This window comes from Gastrolobium bilobum, unplaced genomic scaffold, assembly GCF_033153095.1.
Source record: "Gastrolobium bilobum isolate Gb01-03AN ecotype WA unplaced genomic scaffold, APGP_CSIRO_Gbil_v1 utg803, whole genome shotgun sequence".
NCBI lineage: Eukaryota > Viridiplantae > Streptophyta > Magnoliopsida > Fabales > Fabaceae > Gastrolobium > Gastrolobium bilobum.
Genome location: NW_026897871.1, coordinates 37,078 through 48,540, shown reverse-complemented (window position 1 = coordinate 48,540; position 11,463 = coordinate 37,078). Strand labels below are relative to the sequence as shown.

The following is an 11,463-nucleotide window of genomic DNA, read 5'->3' as shown; positions in this document are numbered from 1 at the left end:
TAGAGGATTTTTTTTTTACCCGAGAATATGGAAAAGTGAATTTCCTGAAAATATTATCAAAAAATTATTTGGTAGATCAAAATATTACCAGAATTTTTATCAGAATTTTCACATCTAATTTTTTATTTTCCCAAGGTGATATTTTGGTTTATATTTTACACAAAAATAAAATCCCGAGAAAATCACATTTCTGAATTTTTTTTCAGAAATCTTCTACTAAATATGAATAAATTGGATTATCACCCTCACTTTTCCAAGAATCTGAAAATAAACCCTCTACCAAACACCTTCAACTCATATTCCAAGAGAGAAGACCAAAGTTGAAAAATTAATTGTTTAAGGGTTTAAAGTTTCTAAAATTATTTTAGATAGTTTTATCTAATATTTACAAAAATACACACATAAAAATATGTGAGATCCATATTTTCTGTTTTTTTCTCTTCTCTTCTCTTCTCTTCTCTTCACATTTATCCACATAAATCTCACATATCTTTTTTGTGTGTATTTTGATAAACATTAGATAAAACTATTTAAAGGTAAATTTAGAAACTTTAAACCAAGGCCTTTTGTCACTAAAATTAAAAATATGTGGACATATATGTCACTATTCGTTAGGTATTGGTATTTCATCTTTGACAGTTTTTTTCCATTTTCAATTTTCGTTACTAATCCATACTTTTTTAATAGCGATACATTATTTAGAAGAAACAAAGAAGTAACATAAGACAATTAAATAAATCATTTGTTTCTAATTATAGTAAATGTAGCGTGAACCCAATATTACAATACTATATAGTACTCAAAAATTTTCATAAAATAATTTTACAGTAATATTTGTGAAAATACTCTAATAAGAAAAGTATAAATTTATTCCTTGCTTCCCTATTCCCTAAGCATGTGAAGCCTCACAAGGTGGCAAAGTAGAAGGCTCGTTCCGCCATCAACTCGACAAAAAAACGAAACAACTCATTCTATCATGTTTTTTAAAAGCGAGTTGAAAAACTCGACCCGCCGAGCCGAACACACTTTGCATTAAAATTAAAAAATGAATTAAGCGAGTTGGCGGGTTGTAAAACTCGCCCACCCCAGCGGGCGGGGCTAGTTATCCTACCGAGGTGGAGCCCATTTTGCCGGCCTTACTCTCAACCCTTACGATGTGCAATCCTTCTGGAAGCACTTTGAAATTAGATTACAAGACAAGCAAGAATACCCACTATTTTTTTTTATCAACTTAAGGCATTAAATAAGTTTTTTTTTTAACAAATAAAATTGCGAAGATATAGTGTAGAAAAATATTAGAAGTAGCATTATTCCTCTGACGGGAGGGTTATTCTTGCATTGGTATAAGAATAAAAAGTTTTAATCCAAATATTAAAATAGGTACTATTGATTTGCTTGCATCTAACGACTCACTTATAAGGGTATACATGACAACTATTATGTTCCCTGACACTATTTCTAAAAAGAAACAATTCTTTTCTACTTTTGTGTCTTGGAACAATTTCTGAAGGAAAAAATGTGTTTGATAACATGTTCTATATTTATTCCGAGAATGAGAATTGCGTTTGATAACACAATAAATAATAGAATAAAAAACATTTATATTAAGCATAAATTTTTTTCAGATCATTACTTTTCTTTTCATATGGTGTGGCGGTGGTGGTGGTTGTGGCATAGTAACGGTGGCGGAGGCGTGCTGATAGTAGTGGTGGTGACAACAGTGGCTGTGGCGATAGTAGTGGCATGGTGACGATGGAGGTGGTGGTGAAATTATAATGGTAGTGATGACAACAATGGCTGCGACGATGATAATGGTGGTTGGTGACGGTGGTGGTGGTGTGGTGATGGTAATAATGACGGCAATGGCTGCGGCGATGATAATGGTTGTTGGTGACGGTGGTGGTGGTGTGGTGATGGTAATAATGACGACAATGGTTGCGGCGATGATAATGGTAGTTGGTGACGGTGGTGGTGGTGGTGGTGATAGTGGTAATGACAGTGATGATAGTGGTGTAGTGGCGTAGAGTGATTGAGAGACAAGAATTTCTCATTTTGTGTCCGGAAACAAAAAAATAGAAATTTTTTATTCTTTTTTTATTCTATAGCACAAAAATTAATTTGGTTCATTCTCAGAAACAAAAACATAAATCGATTTTATCAAACACTGTTTCTATCCATTTCTGTTCAGGGAACAAAAATTGAAAAAAGAAAAAAAATTAATTTGATAAGGTTGTCATGCACACCCTTAATAAATCATATTTGTTGCATATAAATAGAATTAATAACCGGTTTTTTGACCCTTTTGCCCCTCATTAATTAATTAATAACCAATTTGCCCCTGATCCAGAACTATCCACCAACCTGCCCCCTTTTAGTCGACTATCTTGCTTTTTTAGTCGAGCAAATGGTCAAAATTCAGAATGTGGACTACACCAAATTTAGTCGACTAAAAAAGTATCTTGATCGACTACATTTTTGGGATATTTAGTCGACTAAGGCACGATATTTAGTCGACTAAATATCGACAGATTTGTTTTTTAAAAACCCCCCATTCGACAGAGGGGGTGTAGTAAACCTAATCGACTAAGGAGGCGGCCCAAACCCCAAATCCGCAGGAGCAGCTGAAGAACGCCCCAAACCCCTCCCTCAGGCGTGTGGATTGCACCAAAATCATGGTCCAAATCGTGAAATCTCAAGGATAGGTAAGGTTTCTTAACTTGCATTGTGTTTTAGGTTTTGGAATTTTTTTTATTTGTTTGCTGTCCGAATTTTTGAACCCTAATCAAATTTTTTGTTTTAGGTTTTGTAACCCTAATCTACTAAGGTTTATTTTTTTGCATTGTGTGAATTTTTTTGTTTGAAAAGTTTGTATGTGGGAAAAGTTTGCTTTTGGTTTATAGCTCTTATGTTGCAAGTTTTCATTACCATCATTACATGTTTCATATAGTTAAATGCTGACATGTTTCATTGTAGGTACCCTAAACAAATGACAGTCCGCAGAAGACCAAGCGATGAGGGCAATGAGTCACTTGAGAGACGCACCAAGCATAGGCAAGAGCGGCCTTCTTCGTCAAGGCCACAAGACGAAGAGCCTGATACTGTTGACCTCCCGTATGGGTACCTGTTTGAGGACGACCCTGCCATCCACACTTCATTCGTACGTGACCATTTGAACCGGCCGTTATGTGCTCCAAAATCTTTGGATACAACTTTTTTTGCTAAGGAGGGATTTGAAATTGTAGGGGTGTTGGAGGCGGCACATCTGAGAGTGTTGGCCGAGACCCTATGTCCGTATTCAGAGCTTATGGTGCGGGCCTTCTACCATAACCTCAGCTACGTACAGGGCGAGCTGAAGTCGAGGGTCTGTGGAATAGAGATCATCATGACGGCACCTGCATGGTTGGAGATACTCGGCTATGATTTTGACTCTTCTCAGACTGTGGCGTATGACGCTGATAGTGGTGTAGTACTTCCAGGATATGTACGAGAGGATGTCGTGCAGGAGCAGAGAAGAGTCTGTGGGGAACACTTGCACTATACGGTGGGGTTGCTTTCTGTGGAGTCCTGTATACTACACTATGTCCTCACCCACATTCTGTTTCTGCGATCTTTTAATCATTCCAGGGTGTTGGAACATGACATTCCCATTTTGTGGGCTATCCGACATGCCCAGATGGTGAACTAGAGGCACTATATCTGTTGGTTTATGTTTAAGGCCAAACATAAGGGTCATATTCCATACGCCTGTCTGGTACAGAGGATATTGATTCACTTTGGTGTTCCCATGGAGACTGAGCTGTTGAAGAAGACCACGAGCTATAATTGCAAGTTCGGAAAGCGTCTATTGGAGCAGTGCAAGATTACTAAGAACACAAGATCGGGTGTGTGGGAGTTCAGTGGTATGCCCCAGGTTGAGGTTCCTTATGTTGCCCCAGATGACCACATTGTTGAGCCAGAGGCGGAGGAGGAGGAGGAGGATGTGGCTGAGGTTGAGGAGATAGCTGAACCTGAAGGTGGATTTTCACTGCGTGATGTCATGAAGGGCATAAATGCAATGACAAAGAAGATAGGAAAGATGGTTGTAAGACCCCGTATATATATCCGGCAATGTTATCATAATATCGTATTAAGCCGCGCTTAATTAAAAATGCGGAATTACTTTTTCTTTTCAATTATGATGCCATTAACATTACCAACTTGCTTAATAATCAATTAATAAAACATTTCCTGTATGTAATTGCAATAAAACAGCTAACTGAAATACCTCTTAACATAGATAATATAAGTGTGGCTCTAGTCACGGAACTACAACAATGTAGACCGGGCCATTTAACAGTTTATACAACTCCAATCTAAGAGTACTAACAGAAAGTGTCATGGACAATCTCCATGCTCACTCAAATAAGGCAACATGCCTAACATCAGTCTCAACAACAACATACCATACATAGCGGAAAACATAAATAGCATCCAAATCCAGTCATGCTAACATAAAGCAGTAAAACATAATCAGCTAAGCTCCGGCCTCCTGCCGCCTGAGGCATCAGTACCCATACTACCTGATCCTGAAATAAGCATTCCCCAAACGTGGAGTAAGATCTCTAATCTAGAAATCTCAGTAAGTCAGTGAGTCCTCAAGGATCTTCCACCCCAAGCTCACTTACATGTGCAATATAAGTTTAAAAGCAGTTTATCATTTATCATTTCTAAAACAATGCAATGCAGCAGATAATCATGCCATGTGTGTCAATACTAATCTACTGGCCAGAGACTGTGCAGGTATACGTCTATCACCTACACACCGTGCAAAAGATAACATCAACAAAAGAATCACCAATAGACACAATACCTCTGACAAGGTTCGGAGCGCGGTCTGACTGCTGCATATCCAGTGTATACACTCTCCCAACAGAAGGTGGCACTGCAGGTGCCGAAGAAGATGCCATCGGAACCATTTGCAAAGGAACTGCCTGAACAGCTGCAGCTCTCGCCGTCGACGACGGACAATCTCTAGAGAAGTGGCCCTCCTTGCCACACTTGAAGCACAACAACTGCCCCGTAGCACAGCGTCCCACATGCTCCTTCTTAGTCTTGGAGTAGATCAGAATATCATCAATGAAGACAATCACAAACTGATCCAGATACGGCTGGAAAATCCTGTTCATGTAATCCATGAACACTGCCGGCGCATTTGTGAGTCCAAACAGAATCACCAAATACTCAAAATGATCGTATCTCGAACGAAACGCGGTCTTCGGGACATCCTCCGGCTTCACCCAAATCTGATGGTATCCGGACCGGAGATCAATCTTGGAATACACACAAGCACCCCTGAGCTGATCCAACAGATCATCAATCCGAGGAAGGGGATACTTGTTCTTGATTGTCACCTTGTTCAACTGCCTGTAGTCGGTGCACAATCGCATTGTCCCGTCCTTCTTCTTCATAAAGATAACCGGTGCTCCCCAAGGAGACACACTCGGTCTAATGAAATCTTTCGCCGAAAGATCCTCAATATGCTTCTTAAGCTCAGCCAACTCCGGTGGCGACATCCGATAAGGAGCTAAAGAAATCGGCCCCACACCGGGCAACAAGTCAATGGAGAACTCTATCTCCCGCTGCGGTGGAAACTCAGGGATCTCCTCAGGAAACACCTCCAGAAACTCCCCCACCACAGAAATGCCAGTGATATCCTCCTGTGTCCCACTCACCAAACCATCCAACATGACATAACCCAATGCCCCTGCTCGCAACGCTCTCCTGGCCTGCAGCAGTGAAATGTATGGCGAGGAACTAGCTGTGGAATCACACGGAGACATCATTTCCTATTTTCTCATAATTTATTAATTAAATTCCTTAATTAACGGTGCGGGTTCTTACAATGGCGCTGGCAGATTTGGGGTCCTTATGCTCCCTAAGTCACACTCCCTTAGTGGATCAGTGTAGAGTGGAAACCAAGTGCAAAAAACATGTGTAAAACAGATTTGGGGTCCTAAACTAACAATTTAGTCGATTAACCTGTACTGGTGTCGACATACCAGGGACATCCATCATTATGGTGTCGACACTTCATCACAAATCTATGGTCATCACTTTTTGCCACAACGGCAGTACGGTGAGCCTTCATACAATATAATTTGACTGCATGTTGCATTTCAAATTTGCTACGAAACTCCTGATACAAATATAAAGGATCCCCTAATTGCCAGCCACCGTGATCATCATTGTCACCATACAATATCTCTGTCTCATCATTAGGGTGGGCCCAATTAATGAAGGAATAATGTGAGCTTTCATTCCAAAATGGCTCGACCTCAGAACCTACGGATGCATTATAATGCCACCGTCAATACCATTCATAACAAAAAAAATAATTGCTAAATTAAATCTTTAAAAAACAAATCTTACCACTGCTAACAGGGTCAACACGAAGTGGTCTCGTAACCTGCGAACCCGGGGATGGTGAGCTTGTGTCAGCGTCGAAATCACCCTCTATGTCAGTATCTGACGTGTCACCTAGCGGAATAACACTCTCAGGTTCACCGTCCTCATCGCTGTCCATATCGGCATCCTGTTCATCCTCATCTATTTCCCACAGTGTTATCTGACTTATGACAGGTGCAGGTGCAGATAAATCGACTACTCTTTCTTCATGACTAAAATACGGTTCACTTCTTGTATGCATGGGTGCAGATGAAGATTGACCACAATCTAATTCAACATATATCTCAATAAAATTTTGAAATTTTCGATCAACAATTGCATCTATGACACATTCGACATCTTCATCATCACATATATCGTTACCAATGTAGTAAATAGTATCCTTACTAACTGTAGTCTCTACCCTGGCAATCATCCGTTGAACGCATTGGCTGCCTTGCAGACCCAATTTTTGCTGAATTCTCCCCTTTAACTCATTGTATGTAGTGCTCCGTTTGATTTTCAACATTTTCGTTTTTCCTTCAAATTGAACACCATTGGGGCCTTCATAATGCTTTCCATCATAGTAGATCATTGTCACATACATGTTTGGACTTGTGCTCATCTTCCTCACGAAATTGGGACTAGGGTTCTGAAATTGGGGGTTTGGGTTCGGATTTTGGGGGTTTGGAATTGTGCAATGACAATGATTTCACAATATTAAGGCTGTAGAGATGGTGGGATGAAATACAATCGGATTGAGAGGATTACACATGAACAAAGGGAGCTATTTTGGTTTACACAACAATAACAATCGAAATGAGACCGAAAACATGAAAAATATAGGGTTTCAGTCGATTAGTCGACTAAATATCGTGCCTTAGTCGACTAAATATCCCAAAAATGTAGTCGATCAAGATGCTTTTTTAGTCGACTAAATTTGGTGTAGTCCACATTCTGAATTTTGATCATTTGCTCGACTAAAAATGCAAGGTAATCGACTAAAAGGGGCAGGTTGGTGGATAGTTCTGGATCAGGGGCAAATTGGTTATTAATTAATTAATGAGGGGCAAAAGGGTCAAAAAAACCACTAATAACCTTTAGTGTAACTTATATGCGTATAAAATGATTCTTATCCCTATGTATATATTTGTTCTCAATTTTTTAATTTGCATGTGCTATGTAGCAATTATATTTTTTAAATAAAAAGATACAATTAATGCTTTGATAAATTTCTATTAGATAAAAAATTAAAATATATACTTAATTACTTTTTAAGATTTTAATTGACAAAATTTTCATGAATACATTTTTTTATCTTTATAGTTGTTGAACATTTAAAAGTAATATATTTGATATAATTAATGAAAAAAACTAATTGGGTATATCCGATCCTTAATCAAATTAAATTAGGATAGATTATTCTACCTACTATTTTTTCTGCCTACTTTTGTCTATCACTCTCCAATATCGTTGGATTAGAATCTAAAAAGGAGAGAAAAAGATAAATGTTAATTAAAATTCTAATCCAATGGTTTTTTAAAGTGATAAGCAAAGGTAGGCAGAAAAAATAGTAGGTAAAATAACATATCCCAATTAAATTTGCCTCAGCCTTTGTTTTTAGTTGTTTTACTTTTTTATTTCAAGTTTTCAACTTTTTTCATCTTGATTAACTTTGCTAATTAGATTCGGGAAAATTTTCAATTATTCAAAACTCTTAAATTTAATTTTTATGGAATTAACTTCATACTTGATGTCCGTATAAATACACGCTTACACGCTTAAATAAAAGAAAGAGGGAACATCCTTCGTATAAATATAAAATAAACACTATGGAAAGCGTTAAAGGTTCATTGAAAATCACACACCATGATTTCTCCGTTTGCTTGGTACATTCTTAACCAAATACACATTGCAATATGATTTTTATGTGAGAGACTTCTCATGGAGGATTGAATTTGTCCCACATAGTGGCTAGCTATCAGTTGGATAAAATTTATTATTCAACTTTTAAAATGTATATATATTTCCTAAATTTGGGTGATAAATCATTTTGAAAAGCCCGTGTTAATTAGTCTCGCTTGTTTTTAAAAATGAGTTAAAGATTTTAAAATATATCGTCTTATAGTAGGTTGCTTGTTAACTCATCTATAGTAAAAAAAATAAGAAAAAAGAAAAAAAAATAAGGGAAACTAAATGAGATATTTTAAAAGAAAAATAAGATATTTTATTTAATTAAATTAAAAAAAAAAACTCAACCTGTCAAATTAATCCAACCCGCAGATCACTTTTTTTTTTTTTGAGTGAACTCAGGGTATCCTCCGACCATAATCGAAGACTAATCCTCCATCAAATTCGAGGCTTCTAATTAAGAGGCCCATGCTCCTTACCATCCGCATGCCACTTTAACCCATCCTTAAATAAGATTAATTGTGATTAATGATTTATAAAATATAATTCAATTCACCAAATTAGATGGATTATGAGAGTTGATATGATAAGTCAAACATATTTTGCCACCTCTATTGTTAACGGGGACAAATCATTTTTTTCACATGGAGCATGGAAGTACGATCCTTATATTTCTTTTTTCTTTTTTTAAAAATTTAAGGGGTTAGACACTGATATTCAGTAAACTGATGATTTCTCAACCTCTTTGAGAATTTTTGGGGAAGGTTTATATATCATCCATTAACAAAATCCTATTTTTTTAATAAAAAAACAAAATTATTAGCTTACGAGCTATTCTTGTCTTATCTGATTTCTCTATCATGTAAAAGCTTATGGCATCAAATAAAAGTGTTTATGCCATCAAATAGTTATTTCATCAGGTTGACACACACACACACACAAGTTTCACTTTCTAAAATAAAAGCTTATGCCATCAAATAAAAGTGTTTAGGAGACAAGATAAAAAGGAATATTCTTACTACCTTGAATGTTTTAGATACTATTCAGTCTCCTTCAATGGTAGTTGAAGCTAAGTTGACCCAAAGTTCCTTCTTATGCACCGGATGGTCAAAGATGTGATGGTTTTGACGGTTGATTACTGTGTCACAATGCATAACACTTACATATACATGTGAAAGAATAGTTTTACATCACATCAATCACAAGTGACTTTCAGAGTTGCTTAGCTAAATCAACATAATGGAACATAAAAGAAATGAGAATCCTATAAAACTTTTTTTGTTTTTAGTCTTAAAATGTAAGCAGAGGCAGAGCACATGAGATTCAAAGAAAACATACAAATTGAAACCAAGGAAACTTAATTTGTGAACATGGGCAAGGGAAGTATTTTAAATCATTATGAACAGAAAAATTATAATGCCATGGAAGAAAAAAAGTAAAATTGGTTCTACAAAAATCACTTAAAATCTAAGGAATGTAATCATTTTCTATCATTGGCCTTGTGCGAGTCCCCACTGCTAATGGTGCTTTGGTGCCCCCAATGGATGTCATCTGCAAGGTTTCATTGCTATCAGCTGCCCATTCCAATTGCTGTATCCTCAACCCTTTTTTGGTTCTTCTCACTCTAACAACCAATAAACTCACTATGATCAGCAACAAGCAACCACCAACCAAAGATGCAACAATTATCCACACCTTGGACTTGTTCTTTCCACCACTACCTTCATCAACAGCAGCAGCAACAGCAGCAGGTGAAGGGGATGGGGCATTGGATTCCACAACAATGGAGAAGTGCCCTTGTTGGATTGTTGAACACACATTCCCAGGTAATAGGATGTCAAATTGCACTGAACCATGCAAATCAAAATACACACACTTGGCCACTGACCCAGATGGTGCTGATTTCACATGAGGAAACTTTATCAAAATTGGATTCTCAGAAGCTCTTATATCCAATTCAGGCAACTCAGAAGCAGACAAATTGGCACCACTATAAGACAATAGACCCAAAACAGGAGCCAAATATGAGTAACCAGGCAAAGGGTAAAACTTTTCAGACCAATTGTCCAAATTGTGGTACACCAAAACAAGCCTCTCCACATAAGGTTGCTCAACAACCCCAATTGGGATCTGGAACTCTTTGTAGCTTTGAACACCTCTGGTTCTCAAACTACCACTCCTAAGCCTCAATGCTGAAACTTTAATCCCTTTTAGGTTACTGGGCACTTTAGCATCATAAGGTACCCCAGTTTTTGGCCTAAAAAATGCCTTAAAGGCACAATCTTGAAGAACAGCATCAAGGGTGCGTGATGAGATGCCAGAATCAGGTGGAGGCTGAGAACTTGAAAATGGCAGAGAAAGAAGCAATGTCAATGAGAACAATGCAAGGAAAATGGTTCCAACCCTCATCAGGATCTCATTCGTTCAGTCAAAATTAAACAAAACCCAATGAGAATCTACCAGAGAGAGAGAGAGAGAGAGAGAGAGAGAGAGACAGAGGCTAGAATGCAGTTCAGAGAGAAAAAAAGAGAGAAACTTTACAGTTTACACATCACAAAAAGACCATAAATTGTTGAGGATTCTGTTGTGTGATGCGGCTGCAGATACCAATGGCAAAAGGGAAGAAAAGATGACAGAAACTCCATTTGAAGAAAACAAAATCAGATCTTTCAAGAGCCCAGTTGCTTTGTTGTTGCTTAGCTGTGATGGGTTGATGTGAAAATCTTGAAATTATTCTCAAAGAACCAGTTTGGTTTTTGAGGTTCAAGGAAGCAGAAAACTGGTAGAAAAAAGAAAATGATGGAGAAATAGAGAGAGAGAGAGAGAGAGAGAGGAAAATGGGTTGAGAAAGAAAAGGGAGATAAACAGATTGGGAAAATATCAGCTGAAAATCAGGAGATAGAGGAGGCGGCGTTTCAAATTTGAGATTTGGGAGTGGAAGATTCACTATAATGCTAAATGCATGCACATTACTCTTCTTCTGCTGTTTTGTTTTGTGTTCTATGGGAATGGGATCCCCAATTAATGTTATTTTTTGAATTTATTTCGTTAGCCTTATAGTAACTGTTTTAATGCATTTTTATTAATCGTTATATAAAAATGTTAGCTTGATTTTAAAACTTAATAAAC

The 11,463-nt window shown here is 37.4% G+C and overlaps 1 protein-coding gene across 1 annotated transcript; it reads right to left on the bottom strand.

Moving 5' to 3' along the window:
• Positions 1-9,801: 9,801 nt before the first annotated feature.
• LOC133310933 (uncharacterized) lies at positions 9,802-10,743 on the bottom strand. The gene has a single exon (XM_061511928.1). The coding sequence runs from the start codon at positions 10,741-10,743 to the stop codon at positions 9,802-9,804; it is 942 nt and encodes a 313-aa protein (XP_061367912.1).
• Positions 10,744-11,463: the final 720 nt, after the last annotated feature.